Source organism: Sciurus carolinensis, chromosome 18 (assembly GCF_902686445.1).
Source record: "Sciurus carolinensis chromosome 18, mSciCar1.2, whole genome shotgun sequence".
Lineage (NCBI taxonomy): Eukaryota > Metazoa > Chordata > Mammalia > Rodentia > Sciuridae > Sciurus > Sciurus carolinensis.
In genome coordinates, this window is record NC_062230.1 from 40,400,388 (window position 1) to 40,426,099 (window position 25,712).

The window sequence follows — 25,712 nt, forward strand, 5'->3', positions numbered from 1 at the left end:
AATTATGAGAATTTCCCAGTGTGTTCACACAGCAAGCCGAGTTCTCATCAGACCCACACCAGAGCTGCCTCCTTGCAGTTCATTAAACCAGGCCAGAAGAAACTCCCTGTTGTTTTGTGTACTTTTTCTGAGTTTCCACTCGATGCAGAATAAGTCCACATTGCAGCCTTCTGCCTGGTATGACCCAGTTATATCCATGTGTGGACTCTAAACTCAAGCTGCCTTAGACATGACTGCCTAGGAGCCCTTATTATACTCCGTGCTGTGCTTAGAAGGGCCTGCACAGCCACAGTAGGTCTAACAAGGTCCAGGTTGAGTGTTTCCTCCTCCACAGGACCTGCTCCCTGGGATTGCAGGTCAGGAGCTCATGAGAACTGAGCTGGGGAGGAACGTGGCCAGAGTTACCCTTTAAGAAGTCACAGGGTGGTAGCAGATCAAGATGTGAAGAAGCAGGTCCCAGGATTGTGTGTCACAATCTTGTTGGTATAGGACGTGATGCACATATAGGAGACACACTCTGCAGAGAGAAGTGGGGCATGAGGTACAGAATAGCAGAGAGCAACAGAAGGGATTGTGGTGGGGACAACAGGAGTCTCAGTAGCTTGTGTTTAGGGACCTGGGTGGAGGAAGGTGCCCAGACAAGGAAGTTGGCCTGCATACTGTGTACACTGTGGCCTGTAGGAATCTCTCTCCTCCTCTGGGTGCTTGTTTGGGGAGCACTATACTAGGTTGACAGTTCTTGCAGAAGATACCAATGAGAGGTCATCCAGGTTATCATTTTGGAAAATTCTTCCTGAAGTCAGATTGCTGTTCTTAACTTTCAGAGACCTCACAAAGATATGCATGTGTCTAACTTGATGATCTCGAGCTGGTAAAAAGTATTTAATGAATCATACAGAAGATGCAGAAGATGGGAACAGTCATAGACTTTTTTTTTTTTTTTTTTTTTTTGCAGTGCTGGGGATTTGGTCTTGTGCTTGCGAGACAAGCACTCTACCAGCCGAGCTATATCCCCAGCCCTAGTCATAGACATTTTAAAGTGTGAGAATCTGACTTAAGTGAGTTAGAGGCTGAAAACAAAACAAGTTCACACCTGGACAGCTTTTGTTGGCCTGTTATCTGCAACCAGCACCCAAAGCATGGGTGATTCCCAGTGATCCTAAAGCGATCGTTTGGCCTGTGGCTGAGCAGGGTGCCTATCTTTAGATACATTTTCCCCGTGATATAAATCTAGAAAAGAATTAGTTGTAGGCATTACCTTTACATGTGAACTGACAGATGAATGGGACCTTTGTTCTTCAGCCTGGAGAAGAAGACAGAGAAGACAGGGTGGATTCTGGTCACCACCATGTCCCCCAGATGGTGGCCAGGAGACCCCTGCGAGATTTCGTGGGGCTGGAGGACTGCGACAAACCCACTCGGGATGCCATGCTCAACTTCAGCTTCTTTATCACTGTCGGAGACATGGATGAAGCTTTTAAGTCTATCAAGCTCATCAAAAGGTGAGAAGCTAGGAGGTGACACACGCTATTTTCTCTCTCCTTGCTTTCCTTCTTGATTGGATTTTAAAACATCAACTGTTGTGGTATCTTGAATGGTCTTTTCTCTCAATGAAATGCCACTGAGCTTGGGCACTCAGACATGCCTGGCCAGCTCAGGTGGTGTACTGTGTGGCAAAGCAATGAACCTGGCTCTGGCATCTGTGGTGCTAGGAACCTCTAGGCTGTTTTAATGGTGGTTTTGTTTTGTTTTGTTTTGTTTTGTTGTGGGGAGAGCAGTTTGGCACTGGGGTTTGAACTAGGGGTGCTCTACCTCTGAGCTGCATCCCCAACCCTTTTTATTTTTATAAATCTTGCTAAGCTGCTAATGCTGGCCTTGAACTTGTGATCCTTCTGCCTCAGCCTCCCAAGTCTCAGGGATCACAGATATATACCACCACACTCAGCTGTTTTCATTTATTTTGAAGTATTCACGATACTTCATAGTTGAAAGATCTGCAGTTGATAAGTATTGCTAAAAATTTTTGATAAGTAAACCCTAAAAACAGCAAGGTGAAAATGCAGTTAGAGTTGCTATAACAGTTACCAGTCAGGGCCCTTGACAAGCATCTCCTCTCCATTACTGAGGGAATCTGGAAATCCTTCTCAAGAGCATTTGACATATTTTAATTTTGAAAGGTAGAAAAATACAGAGTAGTGATACAAGAAAGGTGTGAAACTCAGTTGCCTAGAGCAGGTGTTGTATGCTGTGATGACTGTGGTGCAGGAGGCACCCTGAGATCATCATCCTCTATACCAGACCAGCATGCCAGGCCTTTGTTGCAGTCAGAAGGGCCTTTGTCCATGTTGGCCATGTAGACAAGAGGGCCTTTGGTTTGGAGGTGTCCTGCAGAGGTTGAATGGTTAGCATAGCTTCTTGGATCACTATCATTTCCAATGAGCATGATCAGCCAGAACAAATGCCATGGGCGACTTTAAACCTCAGTGAGCTATATGTAGTCATAACACATAATGCTGACAATTGCTTTCAGCCCATGATGGGAAGTAAAAATCCCTTGTAAGAAAAAAGTCAAGTGGAAGAAGGCAAGAACTGAATGCTTACATCAGTGTGCTGAGTTGTGAACGTGAGTCTGGTCATTTCCATGTTGTGGCTGAGTATGTCGTAAGATGGTTAGTCTGTATTTGTTTTTCATTCATTATCAGTCATTTTATGTGTGTTAAAATGCATACCCATTTTACCATTTGTTCTGGCTAACGACAGATTGCTGGCAAAATATAGGCTTCAGTATCCAAACTAATTACCTTTGGTCCACTGGAAGGATGAGTACCACAGTGCTAGACATTTGTTAGCTCTGGGGCAGGCAGGAAACCAGCTTACATATTGCCCACCCCCCGTGTCAGGTTCGGTGCAGACTCCTTCTGCCTTCTGGTGGCCGTGGTCAAGCAGAGGCCCAGCCAACCAGCCACCAAGACTATGATTATAGACTTGGGTCGGCAACCCTGAGTTTTTGGACCAGTTCTGATCCCTGAAGTGCAGACTTTAGGTGCTTCCTGCCAAGCCTTGGGAGTTGCATACTGAGGGACAGGCCTAGCTTAAGGCAGCATGGCTCTGCAGGCACTCCGCACCCTCTAAATCTCCCTGGAGAGACTGGAGGTTCCCCTAGGGAGAACTAACAGTTCTTCCTCCTCCGTCTTTTTGATCTGCCATCCCAAGGCCATGTTTCCGGAATCCACAGAAATGTATACTTCTAAGACTTAGTTGTACAGAACCATGGATAAAGGCCACATGCTCCCACTAGATCTTTAGGGAGATCCTTTCTGCCCCTCTCTTGATGTCAGCCCACAGAAATTCCCCTTTTGGCAGTATGGATAGAGTAGACACAATTTTTAGACATTTAAAAGAGGCTTGCATTTATTTTAATTTAGAAAAAAATAATCAAGAGCAAAATGCATACTACTAACCTGATTCTGGCATAAAACCATTACCATCTGTTACAAATTCTGATTCACTCAAGAAATATCATGGACACTTCATGAAAAACTTCCTGGGTGTTCTGCTTTGTGAAAGGAAATATAACCAGGGATGCCCTCTCAGCAGATGCAGAATAAATTAATCCCAAAGGAAGGCAGAGAGCAGGATGCCCACATCACTTCTTCCCCATCTCAGATTCTCATCTCCACCCTTGAAACACACATGCTGTGCTAGCCAAGGAAAATTGTGCTGGAAGAGTAGGGTGGTCCACATAACATATAAGATGTAGGATATAGTTGTATGTAACACAGTAAATATACACAAGTATCATACATATTTATATATGGGTTACCAGACTTATCCCACACCTCTGCACAAACAGGCATGGGAGAGTCCTTCCATTTCTAAACTATTCCGTTATAGTAGATATTCATAGGTAAAGTCCTGAGAAGGGCCTCTTAGCATGGAGACTCCACGTAGTCATTGTCTAGCCCACGGCGGAACCGTGCTGTTAGGGAGCGGCTGATGACAATCACCCGGGGTGCCATGCAGTCCTCCCTCCGGTGAAGAATGTTCCAGATGAGCATGGCAGCTGCCAATGTGGCCAGAAGGCAGGCACCGATGTTTAAGTAGCAAGACCAGGACAGGTTGGTGTAGGGGCCAATTCTGTAGAATGTCACCAACCCAATGACCAGCACGAAGCCTGCAGACAGAAGAGAAGTGCTCAGGAAGTCCTGCTCTGAACCAGAACTCAGTCCAGAGCCCCCCAGAAGGCAAGCTGCACCCCTCTCCCCTGCCCCTAGACCTGGGGGCTATGGGTGGGGCACAACTCTGGTGGCTGCAAGAGACAGTGGGTCCTGGGATCTGCCAGGTGTGGGCCTTTTCCTGCATATAACACCCACGCCTCACTGCTTGAATGAATTCCAGCCAGACCTAGCAATATCTTTGTGTTAAATCCACTTCCAACTTTTATAAATACTTAGTTCAAAGCAAAAATAGGTGTTTCCTAAATCTTATCTAGAAAGAGTTCAAATTCCTGTTCCTGTGTATCGTCTTGTTCGTGGCTTTGCTTTCAGAGAAAGTAGAGATTCTCTCCAGATGGCCTAGAGTCTGTGTACCCAAGAAAGAGAGAAGGAGTGAGGGTGGAAAGTGGAGATTAGGAACCTGGGGAGGGTGGCCCACTCAGGTGGGGCCCACCCAGTTCTCTGCTTCTGCCCTGCTCTCCTCACTTCCACCTGCCACAGATACAGGGGAGGGGCAGGATCACCTGGACCAGCTTCTGAGCAGCAGCACCAGGTCCTCTCTTCCCTCCCACCCCACCTTCTGGATTTCCAGCCCAATTAAGACCTTCAACTCTGCTTGGCATGTGGCCCACACCTGTAATCCTAACCACTCAAGAGGCTGAGGCAGGAGGATTGTGAGTTACAAGCCAGCATCAGCAACTTAGCAAGATCCTAAGCAATTTAAGGAGACCCTGTCTCGAAATTTAAAAAGGCTGGGGATGTTGCTCAGTGGTTAAGTGCTCCTAGGTTCAATCCCTGGTACAAAACAAACAAACAAAAAAAAAAAAAGAAAAAAAAAAAGAAAAAGACCTGTAGCTCTGCTATTGCTGCCTTTTCTGTCACACAGTGGGCTAGCCCCACTTCTTCCCCAGTAACAGCATCTTCCATTTTCCAGGTGACCTGGGTGAGTCTGTTTCTCATACACAAAATACCATACTCTCCATCACCTGGGCTGGTTCAGGTCATATGCCCTCCATGGCTCTGGCCAAGCTGAACCCCCACTACTGTCCCACCATTGGCCTGCAGGCTGACACTGTGTGTCTGTTAGCAATGGCCCTGTATGGCCTCAGAGCTAAGAGCAGCATCCATAGACACAGGGAGAGACAGGGACATAGAGATTAGGAACAGCGTGATCACAGGCTTGACTCTTCTAAAGCACAAACAATGACGTCAGTGCAGTGACACTGCTTCCAGAAAGTGTGAGTGAACAGTGCCCACCTCTGTTTTGTCCTGCGTAGCAGCAGTACCACCCATGCTGTGCATGTCTGTGGTGCTCTGTGAGTGTGTGTGTGGAGGGCTCCTGGGTGCTTGCTTCCTACACATGGCACACACTGCCTGCCAGGAACTGCTGGCATTCCTCTCTACCAGTGGAAAGTAAGCACCCTCTACAGTTTCATGGTATCAGCATTTGCATTAGTGGATCAGTGCAATTATAACCAGTGTTTCAGGTTATGAAAATGAAAAATACTTTCAGTATGTCCCTTCATTTTTCCGACATCTTTGGGCATATCTTGCTGGCCAACAATATATCATGCTTGGGATTGAGGTAGGCTGGGTACAGAGGTTGCCACCTTGTGTCTGAAATGAGAGGCAATATAAGCAGGGCAGGGCATGAGGTCTGGGGAGCCAAGGCCAAGCAGACAGTAGCCTGCGGGGTGGGGCAAGCTAGAAGGAATTTGCCCACACAGCAGCAGCTGGTGCTACCAGGTGTCCACCCACCCCTGCCATGACCAATCCTGTGCTCCCTTTCCTGAACTTCCCTTTAGTTTGTGCATGTTACAGAAGCATTTTTAAAATTTGATATTTGTCCTAAGATCTAATCCCATAGCATCCTTCATCAAAATGGAATATCATGAAGGATTTGGCTCCCCATAGCATCAAGGTGCACTACCAGGAGGGCTGACCCCACCCCACACACCGCACAGCTCCCTTTTCTAAGGTGGGATCAATTTATATCACTGATATGTAAAGAGATGGGTCTGTCTGCAAGTAATCACTGGCAAGAAATTTTATTTGAAGACTTATGAACTACAAGAACTTGATTGAAAGAATTGACCCTAAACCTTTTGGAAAAGGGCTGACATGCACCTACCAGACTGGAAAAGTTAGCAAGGAAGCAGACAGCAAGCACTGGCATATGTGAAGCAGAGGGAACCTGCCTTCATGGATGCCTTATGGAAACAGCACAATGTAGCCCTGGGAGCCACAGTCCCACTCCCAGGCATATTGCCAACGAAACTCACAGTCATGGCCCCAGATCAACTGCCTCTGAAATGTGCATCCATGGTAAACAGCCCAGCCGGGGACTGTAGTGTGAACAAATATTTTACCAGAATGCCTCAGGTGTGGCCCAGGAGATATCACAAGGCAGTTCCTCTGTGTAGAGTCCAAACATAGTCTCAACTCAACAAGCTGCATCTTATTAGAGGTGATAGGAAAAGTTAGAGGGAACAAAACTAACAGGAATACCTGGGTTACTGAACCTCCGGATGGAGGAAGGACTTCTGAGCGCACTTCTGTCGTGTTCCAAGTGCCACTATTTAGATTCTGCCTCACTGAAGCTGGGCACACAGCAAGCAGCACATTTCCAGGCTCATGGCTGTGCTGGCAGACCTTGTCAGTGCCTCTGACACTCCTCCCACAGCCCCCCCAGCCATCAGAAAGCACTCCTCATGTCTCCCCCCCCATCTGAGTTCTGCTGTTACTGTTTTGCAGTGCTGGAGATCTAACCCAGGGCCTGGTGCATGCCAGCCAGGCACTATGCCCCTGAGTCATCTCAGCCCTCTCATTTCCCCCACAGTCAAAGGCCCATGATTTCCCGTTGCCTTAGAATGTGACTGCACTGCCGCCTGGCAACTCTTCATGCCGGCCCATTTCCTACCCGCTTCCCTGCAGCCACACCAGCCCTTTTCTTCTCCAAAGTGTCACATCCATCTGCTCTGGACTTTTCCTCATGCTGCCCTCAGGGTCTGTACCTCATCAACTTTCTTCAGAACGGTGTAAAAGAAAGCCTAGGACTGGGGAGGAGTGGCTTCTCTGTTCACAATCATTCCCAGCTCAGTTTAGAGTCACTTGGCCTCCTCCCCTGTCACTTCTCTGCCTCCGATCTGGAGGCCAGGCTTCCTGGGGCTGGAGTTTATCCCACCCATTGACCATGCACCTCCCCCACACTCTCTGCAGTTACTTGCTGAGTATATAATTCAAGACAAACCACAGCAGGTGTGAAAGGGAATGGGCTGCAGTGTGGACCCGTGGAAAGGAAAATGAAGGGAATATCACCTTATGTTTTTTAGTGATCAGCACCCATCAGAGGAACAGTGACCACCGTCAAGTAGAAGCCACATTGGATCTGGTGCCCTTCAGTGTCCTTGTGCATAGCCTGTATTAAGCTGACCTGTGAGTCTCAGCAGGCAAACTAGGGACCACACTAAGCATCATCACTAGTGCTCACAGATGGCTGAGGCCTAGGATTTGCTTTTGGAGAACTGGTGTTCTTTGGTGTAAGTGAAATTAGCCACTATACCCAAAAGAGCTGGGGAGCAAGGGCTCCTAGGGAGTGGCATTTGGTGGTGTCCCACCATCCCAGAAGGCACAGACACCGATTCTAAACAAATGGGAAGCATGATGTCCTGGATACAGAGTGGGCAGAGCAGCAGTACAGCCTCCTGGCCCCAGGGCAGCTCCCCCTTGCAGCACAAAATTGAGACCCAGCCCAGCCCAGACAGGCCCCTGTCCCTCAGGAGTTCATTCCTGGACAGGAATGGAGAGCAGCTCCCTCTACCTGCCTGGCATTCACCAGCATTACTTTAAGAGCCATAACCACATTACTTTATTGTCTGTTCTCCCCTCCCTTTTTTTTCCTTTTTTGCTTTGCTAGGGATTGAACCCAGGGCCTTGTGCATACTGGGTAAGCACTCTACCATTTTAATCTCTTTATTGTTTCCCCAGAGTTATTTATATTGCTTATCATGTACACAGGTTTCAGAACATGTAACTGCTTCTACAGACACTATTTTTCATATTTAAGATTTAAGAACACTGGGTGTGTGGATAAACTGATCAAAGAAGCAAGTCAGAAGAGTAATAGAGACAGTGGAGCAGTTGTGAATGCAGAGTCTGGCATACCTTTACAAAAGTGTATACCTTTACAAAGGGAAGGTGGACAAGCCAGGTCTCCACCTCTTTTGCCACCAGTCTTGAAAACCATGTGTGAGATCCCAGCAGCAGGCAGGTCTGGCTTCCCAGAGTTCCAGGTGTCTCACTCCTCTGATAGGAGCGTGATTCAGGGTCTGTACCTCATCAACTTTCTCCAGAACAGTGTAAAGGAAAGCCTAGGACTGGGGCCTGTAGCACTCACTTGCATGAAGCCCAGGCTGGGTTATTGTTTTTGTGCGCTTAGAGCACATATGGCTTCTTTTTTTGGCAGGGGCGCTTAACCACTAGTCACATCCCAGCCCTTTTTTCTATTTTATTTAGTAACAGAATCTCACCGAGTTGCTTAGGGCCTTACTAGTTTGCTGAGACTGACTTTGAACTCATGATCCTCCTGCCTCAACCTCCCAAGCCACTGGGATTACAGGCATGTGCCCCCATGCCCGGCTTGGAGCACATATGGGAAAGGGATCATGAACACCCTCTCATACTTCAGTGTATATGAGTCCTCAGAACATAGCCAGGCCTAAACCCTGAGGAACCTGGGCACAGGGAGTGGGCTGATGAGGCCAGCACAGGGACACATGTCCTGCAAAGAGGAGACCCTGCCCTCATCCCAGCAGAAACAGGCACAGCTGTTAGCATCACTCAGCTCCTATGGTTGACCCTTGTCCAAATTCTGCTCTGAGCCCACAGAAGGGACTTATGTACCATACTGACACATGGTACAAGGGGTTGTCCTGTGCAAGTGTCAGCGATAGAAAGCAGAGGTACATGTGGCTATGCATGTGTTGCCAACCTGGACCTCCTGAGGTGGGTATAGAGACGTTTGGAGTTGGCTGGTTGGTCACACTGCACTACAGGCATTACTCTGAAAGTTAACTTTCACTTTCGGGACCTTCTCTGCTGGGAGAGACAGGAAGGCCTGGAAGGAGATGGACTTGAGCTAAGCCTGGCCTTCACCTTGAAGCTTCGTACTGTCACTGCCTTGAAAACAAGGTTCTCTTTCTTCTCAGCGTCCTTTCCCCCTGAAGACTCTTCTCCCAAAACATTTTAGTGATATAATCGGTTTATCCAGAAACACATCTAAGGGAAGAACTTTAGCAAACACTCAGTTCTGCACATGGGGTTGATTCCATCTCCACAAAGTCATGTTGCCAAAGCAAACAGCCTCTTCCTGTGTGCTGGCTGGCCACGGGTGGTGTGAGTTACAGCGCAGCCAGAGCATCCCTTTCCTCTCTCCCTTCCTTCCTGCCTGCTTCCCAGGGCCTCGGCTTCTGTCACAAGGCCTTCCTTTCAGAACCACTGTCTAACATACACACAGGTGGCATCAGAGGAAAGACCTTGGGGCTGACCCCTGATGCTTCCCATGTGACTGCAGACCAGCAAATGAGGTACCTGCCCTTCAGATCCAACACCACTGGCTTCCAAAGAGAATGCTGAATAAGAGATCATCCAGACACCACTGGGGTTGACAAGCCCAGCATTTGTGTGCAGCAAGATGATGGTGATCCGCATGGTGCTGGGGGAGGGAGATCGTGTACTTCCAAAGGAGCCTGAAGCTCTTGGGTGTTCTCAACTAGAGGAGGAGGGAATGGAGAGATAAGGAAGTGAAGCTGGGATGGTAGACTGCGCTAAGGGCTTGGATACAGAAGACAGAAAAGTAAATTATTCAGACTAAACAAAGACTCACCAAAAAGTATATTTTTCCATGACAAAATCCCCAGAGAACAGCAAAATACTTGACCAGCTCTGCCTTTTCAACAGTGTTTATCCTTTCAATGAACCTTTCAAGGATGGATCTACTCAGCATCCTCAGGGATCAGCTAAGTGACCCTGAGTGTATGATGAGTTTGCCATAAGAAGAAAGTTGTGATTTCCAGCAGATGAGAAAGGGGGCTGTAGGCTTGAAGCCAGGGAAGGCTTGTGGCAGCTTTTTTACTAGCTTTCTGCACTGGCTGTATGGGAGATAACCAGAACCCAGTGTCAGAAGTGGTTTTGGTGAGCACTGATGAGTTTGGGTTGAAAAACATTTGCAGATGGGCTCTGCAAGGGCCAGGCTATGGAGGTAAAGGTGTGAGCAGGCAGAAATGGAACACAGGCAAGTTCATCAGCCTGAGAGACAATTCCGCATGTGGCACAAGGCCTTACAGCTAGCTTCCATAAACATTTGTTGTTGGAGAGGAAGAGCTTGGTGCCTCCACAAAGAACACCTGACCTGCCAGGGTGTACAGTGCAAGAGCCCAAGTTCCGCATGTGCAGGCATGGAGGAAGCATTTTGAGGATGGTGGCTTCTTGGTGTGGGGGTCACCCAATGGGACTCCAGGGTGCGGTTAGTGGTATACCACCAGCAGCCTCCTAAAAACCCACTCCTGTGGGCAGGGTCACACACCCCTTCACATAAGCAGGAGGCACAGGGTGGACAGGCTCATGTTTGGAACCCAGGAGCACTGCTCCCCAGCTGAAGCACTAGCCAGGACTGGAACTGTTCTCAGGTGCAGAGCTGAGGAGCCTCCCAAGCCGGGCCTCTGTAAGCCCCTGGCTCCCTTTTGTACACTGAATTCTGCTTGGTTTGCATAGGCAGAGGCCAGAACAAGCTCACCACTCTGTAGACCATGTGCCCTGACTCCTCACAGACTCCTTTCCTTCTTCCACCTGCACCTGCCTGGATAGCTGATAGACCACAGACCATGGAAAAGATGCAGGGGAGAGAATAGAAGCCACAAGAAAGGAAGTAAAGAGAATGGAAGTGGGAGAAGGACCACAGAGCAAGCTGGGCAGCAGCTGCTTGCAGCACCTGTGGTTATGCATCCTCCTTGTATGAGAGGCTGGGAGACCACACTCAGGCCTGAACAGGCAGGCCTACGTGCCTAGCTGCTCATTCTAGGGCTCCGAGACAGGAGGGAGCCAGCCTCCACAGGCACCCACACTGACTGCTCCAGGTGTTCTGGGAAGGCGTTCCGTGTGTTGCACCTGCATGAGCTGATGGATTCCTTGGTATAGGACCTGTGCCCTAAAAGGGCCTCAGGAAGGAGAGAACAGGAAAACACTGGCATTTTGTACCTGCCGTGGTGCTCGTTACACAAAGAAACCAAAAAGGGGGAAGAAGAAGTTCTCCAATGGAAGGACAGAGTAAGGAGACAGAGTGAACCTGTGGTGGTGGCAGGCGTACTGATAGCCACAGCCCGTCCTGTCTCCTGAGGACCTTGACAGATACTCCCTAACTGTATGGACCTTGGTGTCACGGGTCTATCTAACGTGCAGAGTGATCCATCACAGGAAAAGCGCAGGTTTCCACAAGATGTCCAGTGCGTAGACAGAAAGGAATGTTTTCAACTTTAAGGCAAAATGAAACCAGACTTAGAAAATTGAGTGGAGATGGCAGCACCATTGCAGGTACTAGGTAGAACTTGAGAGCCTAAACCACCAGACAGCTGATGTGCACATTCCTGACACATGAAGGTCTGTGGGGTGCCACGATGGGCCTTTTAACAACCCAGGGCCAGGCGGAGTGTGGCCCTGGTGTCCAGAACCGACTGTGGAGTGGGGTGCACAAAAGCCCAGCCCCTTGTCTCCCTCTGGGATAAACCAGGAGCCTCCCTTCAGCACATGGTGCTTTTACTGGTTTCCAGGTTTCCCCAGCCTCCTCCCATAGTTCCTCCAGAGTTTAACTACTTACCCTCCCTCTGTGCATTAGCATCTCTTCTCCCCTCCCTGCCTACCTCACCCCAGAGCTAGGACTGAGGTTTGCTTGACAACAGGTAACAGCAGGCGTTTCCTCGTCCTGTGACAGGACATCCTGGCGCCCTGTAGTCTCTCCCTGGCTTTAAAACAGACCAGAGCACAGGAAAAAACCCAGTGCTAAAATTAGCAGCCTGATAGAAGAAAGGCACATAGCTGTTCTCTGTACTGTTTGTCAATGAAATGAGTCTAAACAGACCAAATGCATTTCCTTTTGGGGCAAAACAGACCTGTTTAGGGGTGTCAGATGGGAAGGGTGAGGCAGCCTGTGGAGACTTGAAAAGCCACCCAAAATGCCCAGGGCCACTGCCACCCAGTGTTCTGGCTTTTTCTGCTTGCCTCCACCTGTCTGAAGGTTTTTGAATAGAGGCTAGTTCAGCCCTTCCAGAAGTTGCGCTTGCCTAGAAATAGGGAGTGCAGTAACCACTGACACCCCTCACACACCAAGACAGGGCCCCAGGAGGCCTTTAGCACATCCCCAGTACTGCTGCAAGACAGCTCAATTTTAGTTAATGGGAGACTTTTCCCCACTTGGGTATTTTAAAATGTATTATTTGAAAGCAACATTGTCTTCTGAATCCAGAGTTTGCTGGAGACAAGCTGTCAATCTGACATGCTAGGCCCATAGTACTTCTAATAATTCCTAATAAGGGGGAGAGGAGCCATCTTTGGACTGCAGCATGGAGCCTACGGAAACTGAAACCCAGATTTGTGAGGTACTGGAAACCTTCAGGGACACTATAAGTCTACAGGGTAGAAACTGTACTGCCTCAGATCCCCATGGTTAGATGGGAAGACACACAAACAACATGAAAAATGAATAGAGCACTCCAAACAAACCAGGATGCTCCAATTATAGAAAAGGAGTTCAGAATTTACTTAGTAAAATTGCTTCACGACTTTAAGGAGGATATAAAGAGTGAAATCAGAGCTATGTTTCAGGAGAAGGAAGATAACTTAAAGAGATAAAGATCCTGAGAAGAAATCTTTCAAATGAAGGAATCAATAAACCAAAATAAAAATTCAATGGAAAGTAGCACCAACAGAGGAGATCACTTGGAAGACAGAACTTCAGGCAATGAAGACAAAATATATAATTTTGAAAATAAAGGTGACCACACAGAGAAGATGATAAATTGTGTGACATTCCCTCACCCAAACCCAGTGCCTGAACAGCAGCTGCTGAAGCCAACTGAGTGGAGCTACTGTGACTACTTCTGGGCTGATAAGAAAGACCCTCAAGGCAATGGCACCATGGCGGGGTTCAAACTGCTGCTCCAAAAACAACTGAAGGGCTGGGGAGATAGCTCAGCTGGTAGAGTGCTTGCCTCGCAAGCACAAGGCCCTGAGTTCGATCCCCAGTACCGCAAAAAAAAAAAAAAAAATTAAGGGCAAACATATGCAGAAAGAAATGTCTGAATTCGTCCAAGAGGATAAAGTTTGAAGAAGAATATGCAAAGAATTTGGCTAAGCTCTCAGAACTGCAACAGGAGGAAGGCTCCCTGAGAGAAGCATGGGCTCAGATGAAGAGGAGCCTGGCAGATGAAGCAGAAGTTCATCTCAAGTTCTCTGCCAAGCTTCACAGCGAGATAGAGAAGCCTCTAATGAACTTTCGAGAGAACTTCAAGAAAGACATGAAAAAGTGTGACCGGCACATTGCTGACCTCTGTAAGCAACTCGCCAGCCACTATTCATCAGTGGAGAAGGCCCAGAAAGCCCTCACAGAGTGGCAGAGAGACCTGGAGATGAAGACCCAGCAGCTGGAGATCAAGCTGAGCAACAAGATGGAGGAGGACATCAAGAAGACATGGAGGAAGTCCACACAGGCTGGCGATGAACTCATGTGATCATCCAGCAACATTTGTGCTAGTACACACAGTTGTGGCACGAGGCAGACATGTTCAACCAAAGCACAGTTGAACCTGTGGACCAACTGCTTCGAAAAGTGGACCTGGCCAAAGACAGAGAGCAGTGTGTCAGAGAGCACAAAACGGGCAATGTTAGCCCTGTGGATATGGAGATCTAGACAGGCCTGTGTGGCCCCGGGGGGTCCTGCCCAGGAGAGGGGCTGGGTGTCCCACAGAGAGTAGATAGTGTCTCCTGCTGGGTGAAGCTGCCCTCCCGCCCACTCTCCTGTCCACTGAGGAGAGAGGAGAGAGCTGGTGATTCCAGAAGGGTGATCTAAATGACCTGACTGGGGGATCCCAAATATTCCCAGGCCAAGAAGACAGACCTGCAACCCTGCTCTGTCTCCAAGACTGAAGCCCCCAAACCCCATGCCATGCTTGTTGCTCTGAGAACAAACTGAGGCTGGGGGAAAAAAAAGTCTTCAGGGGGAGACAGTAAGAAAGATGATGATCAATTTGATTACCCTGCTAGGAGGTAATAAATCAGAATTGAAAACTGTTACTTGCGTTTCTTTTATGTCACTAAAATATTTTTTTGTTAATTTTTATTTTCTGTCATTTGTTTCCAGACATTGCACTTTCTATGGCATCTATTGAGTGTTGTGCTTCCAGAAGTCTTAGTTTTTGTTTCTGAGCTTTTCTCTGTCTGAAATATCTTTTTATAGCCCAGTTTTTCCAATCATGTTTTCAAAAATCTTCCATTTCCTTCTTGAAGGGATGGAATTTCAGAGGTTTACACATGATGGAGGTCTGGCTTTAGTAAGAACAAGGAAAACGTTTCCTGTTTTACAGCCTTTAGGTCAACAGAAGGCAAAGTGGATAACTTTCCTAAATATGTCTCATCATTTGGAGTTTTTTTTACCCTCAGTCATGGAGAAGGAGAGGAGGCAGAATTGATCCTTGGTCTCATTCCACCTTCTTCATAACCGATTGGGGCAGGGCACTAGGTAAACTGCAGTTGGCTCAGCAGTTTGCCCAAGTTCACAATGATAGCCATGGAGCCAAGATGCAATTCCACATCTCTTGCCACTGAGCCTTGTGTTCTTCCACTGGGACACCACCATTCCCTCTTTCTGCTCTGACCCAGCCACAAGGAATTGACTTGCCCAAGACCATGCTGCTTTGCTATTCATAGCACTCAGCGCAGTTTCCTGACTACACAAAGGCACTTTCTATCCCGGAATACCTGCCGGCCTCATTCTGGAAATTGCATTTCTCAAGAAAGATAAGGGTCCAGGATCCATTACTCCTAGAACGATTCACCTCCCACAGTTCCCTCTGTTGGGACTGCACATTTGACTCTGGGAAAGGCGGGGGTTACACTCGGAAGGATGGTAGATGGGGTAGCTAACGGCAGCACATGCCCTGGTCCTGCAGACAGGAGCCCTGTGTTTCTTATGAGCTGACTTCTCTCAATTGAGTAGCAAGAAACTTGAACTTGCCTGCGTTGGCCAAACTCTTGAGTCCACAGGCTAGAGCCGAGAGACCCCCAGGTCCTTGGGGGGTTACATTTGCCATGCCTACTGCCTTTTGTCCAGAACCACCCAGAATATTTCTCTGGATCATTTCTGACAGTGCTCCTACTCTTGCTCTTTAAAGACAGCAAAGTATTCATGCCCTGTCCCAGGGACCCAGATCAGCCAGGGGATGGCAGGTCCAGGGTTCCGAGCAGGCTCATGTTCCAATGGCCCAGAGCCACACCAAACCAAGAATCGTGGCCTCACTAGGAACCCCACCATACAATTGCACAGGGGTTGGGTGAAGCAGGTCACACCTTCGTCTGTGACACCAGAAAGGAGCACATGTGCACACATACATGAACCTCCTCTGTCCTCAGGCAGTGTGTGACACACAGGTGTGACCTCCTGTGTCTTTTGCTGCTGGTGAGAAGGGGCTACACTGAGGGAAGGAGAGGAAGCCGTGTTGACAACAGAACATGTGTCTGGCCTATCTTGTGCCTATGCCTATGAGCTGGGTCAGCAGGAGGCCAGAGTTGAACTTGGGGTCTTCTGCCTCTACCCAGTGCAAACCAGCTCTTCCCTGGCTGCTTGAGCAGGCAGCAGGAGCAGGAGCCTCAGCTGCCTTCATGTGGGTTGCAGAGGGGCAGACCAAGTACAGACCCACAGACGGGGAAAGCAAAGCATATCGCCCAGTGTGCTAGACTGCATCTGATACGGAGAGAGCGGGCAGACAGGCCAGGCGATCGCGTTCCCAGCACTCCTCAGCCCCAAGTGCACGTCTGCCTTGCTTTTGCCCACAGAGGGGGGGGGATGAACATGGGGGCCACCGTGACAATGTTCAGAGATGCAGCCTGCCTCCCACATCACCCAAGGCCCTGGGGTACCCCCTTGACATCAGGAGGCCCTAGCAAGTCTGCCAGCCTGATGGGGATGCCACGTGGTCACTCTGCCTGCCCAGAGTACTTACTCGCCAACTGGAATGCAGCAGCCATGGCCTCCTCCCAGCACTGGGAATCAGGTGACATCAGAGGCAAGCCTGTTAGCCCCAGGACGAAGGTGAGCTGACCCATGGCAAGCGCTGCTGTGGCCACCATATTGCAAGCACGCATCATGTCGAACTGCACTGCGGGCCGAGAGGGAGAGGGAAGGCAGGTGGTCAGCACAGGCAAGCTGCTTGGAGAAGAGCTTGAGTCAGGTGCGCTTGCTGCACACATCCTCCCTGGTTCTCTGCTAGGCCTTTGAAAAGGCAGTAGCATGTCCACCCCCTCTGGCCCTGGTCCTGCCATGCCTCTCACTGGCCACTAAGGCCTCATCACAGCGCTAGTGCTCTTATTCCACCTCGGATGGCCCTTCCTTGGTTTTTGTCTTGTCGGTACAACATTCCACAAAAGGCCCCAGATGGCGGGTTGGAAGTGGAAAAGGAAGCTGCACTGGCAGTGCTCGGGGTCCCTGCGCCGTGCTCGGGGTGCTGCACTAGCAGTCAGCTTTTCCATGCTGTTAGCCCTCCTCCTTGTACGTGAGGGACAAGCCTGTGATATTAAGTGACTTGTCTGGGCCCTTTACAACCAGCAAGGAGCAGAACAGCAGCCAGACCTGGGTCTACAACATCAAGAGCCCCAACTGACTCCTCTCTTCCATCACCCTAGCCTTGTACCCTGCCTCCAATTCTGCTTCCCCCCTACACCCTGGTCCCAAGAGAGCAGGCAGGAAAACCAAGCCACTGTGGTTGCGCTGCGGGGAGGGCTGGTTGCATGTCTGTGAAAGAGAAACTTTGTCCTTCCCCAGGTAAGACCTCACACAAGCCTCTGTGAGGTTCTGGTGAGAGTATCTTCCCAGCATGCCATCTCTTCCAGGCTCCAGTTTAGTCCAGAGTCGACAGTGAGTCTGTCAGTGAACAAGGTTAGAACAGAGGAACTGTGCATGGTAGCAGCAGCTCACTTAGCCCCAGCCTCTGGTGGAACAGTGTTAAGATGTTCTGATGCAAAATATGAAGTTGCTGTGGATAGCACCTTTTTAAGAGGCATGCCTTGAAGTCTTGAGGTGCTTTTCCAAGAGTTGAAAGAGGATAGACAATTGTTTTCAGAATTGGGTCACCAAAAAACTTGTCATTAGAAATTGAACCCTCCAAGAGCTGTCATCTTCCCAATGACCACTGCTGTCACCATCCATGGCCGAGATGGTGACAAGGAAGGTGGGGAGGCTGGCCTGCATCTTGTCAGCCAGGCTTGTGCCCTGCACACGTGGCCTATCCTGAAGACTTGTGGGTGCCTCAGCCCACGCCCCACAGAGGACAGAGGGCGTCGGGCCTCGTGCCTCAGCGGAGAGGATGCTTAGTCTTTATGAGCCTTTACGTGGTTGAAGGACTGTTTCAAACTGGGATTGTCGGTGTAAGCAGTTGCCTTTGGCTCAACCTCGGCATTTGTTGAAGTACAGTTTATGTTCAGGGAATAGCTCAAAGCACCCTGGCCCAGAAGCACCTCTCCTGCCTTCTTTTTTTTTTTTTTTTTTTTTTAATATTTTTTTAGTTGTCCATGGACTTTTTATTTATTTATACATGGTGCTGATAATTGAACCCAGTGCCTCACACATGCTAGTCAAATGCTCTTAACACTGAGCTGCAACCCCAGCTCTCCTCCCTTCTTGTGCTAGGCTCTGCACCCTAGCACGTGATGGGCAGCTCCCCCTGGGCGTCCATTGGCCACTCATTGTCTCTGTTCCTCTGCCATCCTCTGTCCTATTCCCAAAGCCCCAACCTCCCCTGCTCCTCCCTCTGTACACCAGTAGCAGACTCCCCAGGCTCCCCCCTCCTACCCCTCTCTTGCGACCTAGGCAGGTGGGTGACCATCCAGAGTGGGAGACATGCAGTTTTTGAGGTGATTCCATAGGCCTTGGAAGTCTCCAACTGTCAGAGCCCTCTGAGTTCTTCCTGGCCCACAGCTATGCCTTTGGTAGCTGACTGTGGCCAGGGGTAACCTCCACACAGGGGGAGAGTGAGCAACAGTATCACTGAGAGATCCTGGGTGAGAAATGACCTTGAGGTGGTGATGCACACCTGTAATCCCAGAGACTGGGGAGGCTGAGGCAGGAGGATTGCAAATTCCAGGCCAGGATGGGCAACTTAGCAAGACCGTATCTCAAAATAAAAATAATAATGGGGATGTAACTCAGTGGTAGAGCACCCCTTGGTTCAATCCCCAGTACCAAAAAGAAAAGAAATGATTTTTGCCATGTGCTAGCATGGCCCTGAATATTCATTTAAAACCCCATGCCATCCATCATAAAATGAGGCTCCTTTCCTTGTGGGTCCTTCTCAACCAGTAAAGCAGCGTGAAAGAAGCCACTTCAGCACATGAGTAGAACACAGGCCTATTTATGGGGCCCTGTGCCACAAACCATCTGCTCAGGGTCCCATGCATGCCCCACCCCATCTTCAGGCCAGGATGGTGTCTGTGATTCATGCGCCTCATGGGCTGCATCTATATTTAGGCTGTGGAGTCACAGAGTCTTCCAGGGGCTCTGTACCACTTCCCGCCACCAAGGGTCAGCCTGTCCTGACCATTGTGTTTTGAGCTGTTTCCTCCATGGTGTCCACTCCTGTCATTTAGAGCTTGAGGGCCCCTTCCCAGGTCCCAGGCTTTTTCCAACGTTCCTGCTCCAACCTGGGGGTGGTGCAACCAGCTCTGAGGCCAGCAGGCCTCAACACACACTGCATGCATAAAGAGCCTCACCAGTGCACAAAGCCCCCGAGCTGCAGGATAGTCAGAGTAGTCCACACGCAATGGCCCAGCAGAGTACTGCCAGAGAGCAAGTAGAGCTGCTGTGTGGACAGCAGTCACCACTGACGAGCCATAGAGCTGCAGCAAAGCAGTGGCCTCCAGCGGGCTTCGCCCCTGGAGAGCTCATGTTCTTCAACCCTCAGAATAACCACAGAACATGACTCGGAAAATGCACAAAGGGCCAAATAGAGCCCCCCTTGGTGGTCGAGGGGCTCCTGGCAGGCGGCAATGGGGCAGTCCTCCAACATGTTCAGGGCAACTTGAAGAGGATAAGAGTAGGCAGGCATGGGTTCCAGAATGATATGGAGAGAGGAGTGGAGTTTGAGGAGCTGGAAACACCAAGGGAGTTGAGTGCTGGCTTGGTGGCCTGGGGCATGGGAATTGGGAATGATACCACATGGCCTGCTGAGGCTGAAGGCCTGGGGGAACCAGGGCTTAGCTCTCCTCACTTCCCCAGAGAGACCAAGACCTGCGACTGGGACAGGTGGCAGCTGCCTAGGTCGACTTGCAGACCCACCTCCACTGCCAACATGACTGTCCTGCTCCTACATGTTTCCTTTTTTCTCTTCTTTTTTTTTAAGTACCAGGGATGCTTAACCACTGAGACACATCCCCAGCCCTTTTTATTTTTTATTTTGAGACAGGGTCTCACTAAGTTACTCAGGACCTCGCTAAGTTGCTGAGGCTGGCTTTGAACTTGTGTTCCTCCTGCCTCAGCCTCCCCAGCCACTGGGATTTCAGGTGTGCGCCACTATACTTGACACCCTTCTTTTTTCCCCATATTTTTTTTATTGGTACATTATAATTAAATGTGATAGCAAAATTCATTGTGACATATGTGTACATGTACACACTCTTAACTATAATTTTGTCAGTATTGTCCCCAGTACCTCCCCTTTTCCTCCCTCCTCCCTCCCCCAGTGTGTTTCCTCTACTGAGCTCCCATCATCTATTTTCATGATACTCCCCACCACAACCACCTTCCCCACCCCCCTGCTTTTTTTTTCTCTCTCTTTCATATATGAGAGAAAACTTATGATTTCTTTATGTTAGGCTCATTCACTTAATATAATTCTCTGAAGTTCCATCCAGTTTCCTGCAAATGACATAATTTAATTCCTCTTTATGACTGAATAAAACTTCATTGTGTGTATATATACCGCATTTTCTTTATCCATTCATGCATTGATGGACACCTAGGCTGGTTTCATAGTTTGGCAATTGTGAATTGTGCTGCATGTATCACTAGTATGATAACTTTAATTCTTTAAAAGGGATAGGTACCAAGGAATGGTGTACCTGGTCATATGGTGGTTCCATGTCTAGTCTTTCAAGGAGCCTCCATACTGATTTCCACAGTGGTTGTACTAATTTACACTCCCACCAGCAGCGTAGAAGTTTCCCTTCCCCCCACATCCTCGCCAGCCGTTATTGTTAGTATTCTTGATGGCTGCCATTCTGACTGGAATGAGATGAAATCTCAGTGCAGTTTTGACTTGCATTCCCCTGCTTGCTAGGGATGGTGAACACTTTTTTCATGTTTTTGGCCATTTGTACTTCTTTTGTAAGTGTCTATCTAGTTCATTTGTTCATTACTGATTGTTTTGTAGGGGTGTAAGTTTTCTGAGTTCTTCGTATATTCTGAATATTAATCCTCAGTCAGAAGAGTAGTGGGCAAAGACTCTCCCATTCTGTAGGCTCTCTCGTCACATTCTTGGCTGTTTCCCTTGCTGTGTATCTTTATGTTTCTATAGGATGCCATGTCCATGTGTAGGACAGTGTGTGCTCCTGAAGGCTCCTTTCCAGTCTGATCTGGAAAACCACCTGTGACTGTCTGTGGAAGTTGACTTTCTTCATAGTGCTCTGTCATCTGCACACTTAACTTTTCTGTAGTGATTTTTGCCGTTTATGACCAACCAGAGACCCCACTGCTTTAAGATGGTAGAACTGGGGAGGTGTTAAACCCTGGTGCGACTGTACACAATACAGGATTGGCTTACCACAGGGACCACCCACAGAGCCACACTCCACCTGAGAAGGACGAGCTTCTGGTGAAACTCGTTCCCTTAACCCATGGCCATCTACCTTAGAATCCACCATGCCCAGTATGTCACCTGCCCTGTGCTGCCTGTGTGCCCAGTCTGAGATGGTCCCTGGAAAATGTGGCACAAATGTGCCTGGCCAAGCAGGGTGTCAGCCCAGGTAGTCAGTCCGCCTGCCTGTCCAGTCAGGAGTGTGTAATGTCCAGCATATGATGTTCGTTAGCCTCCTGAGAACAGAGGTGAGGCTCCCCCTTTGGGAATGCTGGATCCAGCTGGTCCACCCCCAGGTTCAATTATATGTTCATCTATTCACATGTAGCCTCAGACTTAGGGGACCTGACAGAATGTATGAGTTACAGGAAGCAGAATAAATGTGAAAAGTGAAGCCAACCCTGAACTCAGATAGTCAGGTGGACCCCAGGTCTCTAGCACGCCTCCCCAGCTCCTCACAGGGAAGAAAGATCCTGGTCAGTAATAAAAGGTCGATGCCACAACTGGTGGGAAACAGCCAGCTGGTGGGAATATCCAAGGGCCAGTGTGACATCACACTGATTCAGCACAGAATGGAATGTCATGAGTAGCCCGTTCCTGCCTCTTGAGCTGGCCCCCGGGGTAACTGCAAGTGAGGCATGCTGAGTGGTTCCGACTCACTATTCCACAGGACAGGACCTCAGGATGCAGAGATGGCAAATGTGCCTGTTCCTACCCTGCAGCAGTGGAGGCTGTTAAGGACAACCTGAGGGTTCTGTGGCCCGTCCTGACCCCACCTTTGCCCTGGGTTGGTTCTCGGGGTGGCACTGAGGAAACCACAGTGTCAACCCCACGACACTGCCTTGCCTGCCTATCCCTGGGGGACATCAGCATGAAGGAGGATGTCGGCCCTGAACCGACTCCACTGTCCAGGCAGTGTCCCTGAGTGGCTGCCCCTCCCCAGAGTGCTGATTCTAGACCCCTTTGGACTGAGGGGTGAGGTTTCACTTGAGCCTTTTTGAGGCTGGGTTCAGGTGGCAGCAGACCATCAGCCTGGGCGTACAGGTGCACACAAGTTGGGGTGGCAAGTTTGTCACTGGGCCGTGTGGATGGAGGGGCCTTCTGGTGGGGAGAGCAACATGTGAGCTGCTTTTGAGCAGTTGGCACAGGGAGGGAGCAGGATTCATTGATGGGAGGAGTCAAGAAGAGGAGCCAACACCTGGATGCTGCTGGGTGTGGCACCATGCTGCCCCCTTGCCAGTGGCCTAAGCCCACAGGTTAGGATCTGTAATTTCCCTTCAGGAAATGCTGACTTAGGTCTGCTTTGTTCCTATCATGTTTCAGTCTCAACATGTGTTAGAAGTTTTGTTGGCAACTAAAATTACCTGTTTAGCTTGTTTTCCTAAATTTGGTCCTCTCAGTCATTCCTGAGAAGCTTTGAGGGACCATTTCCATTGTTTGAACAAATAGTTACTGCTCAGATTCATTGAGGGTCAGCTGTCTGCAAGTGCCACATTAGCTGAGGAGAAGTATTTAGAGATGGTGCGAGAAATGTCAGGTGTTGCAGGCAGAGCGTGCAGACTCAGGGCAGTGGGCTGTGGGGCTAGCACTCAGAGAAGTTTCAAAAGGCAGGGAGTGGGCCTTGAGGGACTCTAAGGGTTCAGCTGACGTGAGGCAACAGGCCTCAGCAAGTGGTCAGCAGGGGAAATGGCAGCTGCCCACGCTGTCCCTGGACTGCACCTCCTGCCTCAGGACTGCAGAGGGGAGGCAGCCCAGGGGACACCTGGGCCATCAGGAGGTCTTGAGGCCCAGTGCAGAAGCTGGGGCCTGTTGGAGTCTCCCACCTGCTAGGTGGGCCAATGCTGGTTCTGAAGAACAATGAAAGCCCTGGGGCCAGAAACCCTGCCCGTGTCCCAACCCAAGCTTCCAGGGCTCTGTGCGGTCACAGCCAGGACACAAAGCCATGGGTTGCTTACTTTTCCTTCTTAGAATGATCATACAATCCAGAATGAAAGACTCTCTGCCAGCAGGTCACACAGAGATGCAAATTTGGCTGTGTCTGTATGGTTTCCCACAAGACACTTGAGAGTTCGTAGAAATTTTGAAAATGTCCATGTGCTTTGGTCTTTCTCAAAGGAAGGCTGTTGCAAGACACCGAGGCAAACACCTGTGATCCCAGTGGCTTGGGAGGCTGAGGCAGGAGGATTACAAGTTCAAAGCCAGCCTTAGCAACTGAGTGAGGCCCTAAGCAACTTAGTGAGACACTGTCTCAAAATAAAAATATAAAAGGGGCAGTGTGCTGGGGATGTGACTCAGAGGTAGAGTGCCCCTAGATTCAATCCCCAGTACCAAAAAAAAGACTGTTGTTCCCTTCTAGTAAGGGATGAGGGAGAACACAGACCACTGTCTTTACCAACCTATCTGCCTGTGAAATGGTGATGTCCCCCAGACTGGGCTCCAAGCTCATAGCAGGTCAGGGCCATGAAATGATGGTCCCACTCAGTGTTGCTCAAGGACTTCCAGGAACAACTCAGAGCACTAAGCAAGCACCTTGCCTAAGTTGGCACCTCGCCTAAGCCTCACATTTTTTTCAGGCCAGTGTTGTTTCCAGAAAAGGTGGGATCTGACTTTGAGACTTTGGGCCCCTGAGTGAGACCCCCTGATCAGCAGTTCTAAGGGGTCATCAACAATCTAGGGAGAACTTGGATCTCAGCAGTGACATGTTAGATCACATGTTCTGTAGCAAGTGTCTTCAGAGCCAGATTGGCACCCTGATGCACTTTCAGAGCAAAGTTCCCAACTTGCAGGGCAGTAGCAGGCCCTGGATGAGAGTGGGGAGGAGGAAAGTGGAACGACACTCTGCCCTCTACCGCCACACAGCCTCCCTGGTCTCCTTCTGCATATCCCAGCCAAAGTCAGTCCCCAGGAATCTCCCTTGATGCTGCCCACAGCCTAAAGGTCCTGACTAATGTGGAAATTAAGTCAGAACTCAACCATATGTTCTTAAACTTCTTGTTTATTTTACTTATAAACCTTTTTTTTTTTTTTTTTGGTACTGGGGATCAAATCCAGGGCCTCAAATGTGCTAGGCAAGTGCTCTACCACTGAGCTACATACCCAGCCCGACAAAATTTTTTTCAACCAAAGAAAATGTCTTTCATTGACTTGATTACTGTACCTGTCCTTCAGCCATGTGTATGGCAGAGAAGGCCCTCACCTGTATAAGGTGAATTCCCTGCAGAAAGAGCCAGAGGCAGAGGATGGGCCAAACAGGAACGAGTCCTGGGGCCTTGCTTACCAGGTGAGGGTGGGCTTCGGGCCCATCTTTCCTCTCCCAATAGCCTGGTCACAGCCTTCCCTCACTCAGCCCCTCTGAAGGCGACACAGAAGTAAGCAGACTCACATTTCACAGTTCCTCGAGACTCCTGGAAGCCCGCCGACTCGGAGCCCCAGCCCAGCACCTCGCAGTCCTGCGTGTCGTCCTGCCCAGCTCTGGCCCCAGGGCTCGGGCCTCCCCAGCCCTTGTCCACCAGCCAGCAGGACTTCCACAGCCCCACGCTGCGCTTGCGTCCGTCCTCCAGTGTCTGATAGACCCAGTTGGGGGTGAAGGCTGCCGCGTTGTTGAGAATGAGGGAGATGAGGGCCACCAGCACAGCTGTGGCCACAAGCTTCTGGATGGCCATCACTGGCCAGCACTGTCTGTCAGGGTGGAGAGGATGCCAAGTCCCCTTCAGCTGCTGCGTGCCCAGGGAGAGCTGAGGTGCTACCTGGGGCAGCTAGAGAACGTCGCCACTCATTCTCCAGCCAGGCACAGGAGAGGGGTGTGTAAGGAGAGGCCCAGGTGAGCCACTCACGGCTCTGCCTTATCCTCCCTCCTGCACCTGGAGCACGGCCAGGCCTGTGCTGAAGCTGGTCGCCATGAGACCCATCCCAGGCAGGAAACGGGGGCACCAGTGAGAATCCAGAGTCGTGCCGTCTTCCTGGGAACCAGAGGCCAGAGAGGCCGTGTCCACGGCACCTCTTCTTGCCTGCAGCAGCAGAAAACAGAAAGTGACTCAAGAGGCAGGCGCCGGGGGGCGGGGGGAGTTGGCCTGGGCACACTCCTCAGAACTGGCTCCGAGCAGGGCTGCCAGTGCAGTAAGAATTCAGCCACCTCTGCTGTCCGGGCCCGGCCCCAGTGCCTCCACCACAAATGTCAGGTCCTGGAAAGCAGAGCCCACTGCAAAGAAGTGTGTGTGTGTGCGTGTGTGTGCAAGCTCGAGTTTCCCCGTCTCTCACAGAAAGGAAATGGTTGTTTGTGAGGTGTTTTTGGTGAGCGGGAGGCGTAGCCAACTGCAACAAATAGCAGCCCTACCACAGAGCCAGACACCAACAGGATGTGTTTCCTGACGGGAAAGGCCTGGGGAGACTT

General features: G+C 49.8%; 2 protein-coding genes across 5 annotated transcripts in view; one reads left to right on the forward strand and one right to left on the reverse strand.

The window, feature by feature from the left end:
• Ift140 (intraflagellar transport 140) overlaps positions 1–25,712 on the forward strand; it is a 79,501-nt gene that overhangs the window by 36,124 nt on the left and 17,665 nt on the right. For all 3 annotated transcript variants that reach the window (XR_007106112.1, XM_047533709.1, XM_047533708.1), the window contains exon 18: positions 1,303–1,502. Coding sequence is in view for 2 of the 3 variants with exons in the window: in XM_047533709.1 (XP_047389665.1) it covers positions 1,303–1,502 (200 nt within the window). In the remaining variant the exon portion in view is untranslated. The remainder of the gene's footprint in view (positions 1–1,302; positions 1,503–25,712) is intronic.
• Tmem204 (transmembrane protein 204) lies at positions 462–25,595 on the reverse strand. Of its 2 annotated transcripts, XM_047533713.1 has the most exons (4): positions 24,705–25,595; positions 16,481–16,636; positions 1,259–1,303; positions 462–517 (listed from the first exon to the last, which is right to left on the reverse strand). In XM_047533713.1, exons 1-3 carry the CDS (start codon positions 24,982–24,984, stop codon positions 1,299–1,301), a joined length of 441 nt encoding a protein of 146 aa, XP_047389669.1. In that variant the 5' UTR covers positions 24,985–25,595; the 3' UTR covers positions 462–517; positions 1,259–1,298. The 2 variants fall into 2 exon arrangements, with proteins under 2 accessions (XP_047389669.1, XP_047389668.1); XM_047533712.1 differs by lacking the exons at positions 462–517; positions 1,259–1,303 and adding an exon at positions 3,368–4,174.

What these genes read in the sequence shown, in the direction of transcription:
- Tmem204 (XM_047533712.1), bottom strand. Translation starts at nt 24,984, where the DNA reads ATGGCCATCCAGAAGCTTGTGGCCACAGCTGTGCTGGTGGCCCTCATC. An exon ending in GTCTCGAGGAACTGTGAAAT is followed by an intron (nt 16,637 to 24,704) that starts GTGAGTCTGCTT and finishes CTCGGCCCGCAG; the next exon opens with TGCAGTTCGACATGATGCGT. An exon ending in TGCTGCATTCCAGTTGGCGA is followed by an intron (nt 4,175 to 16,480) that starts GTAAGTACTCTG and finishes TTCTGTCTGCAG; the next exon opens with GCTTCGTGCTGGTCATTGGG.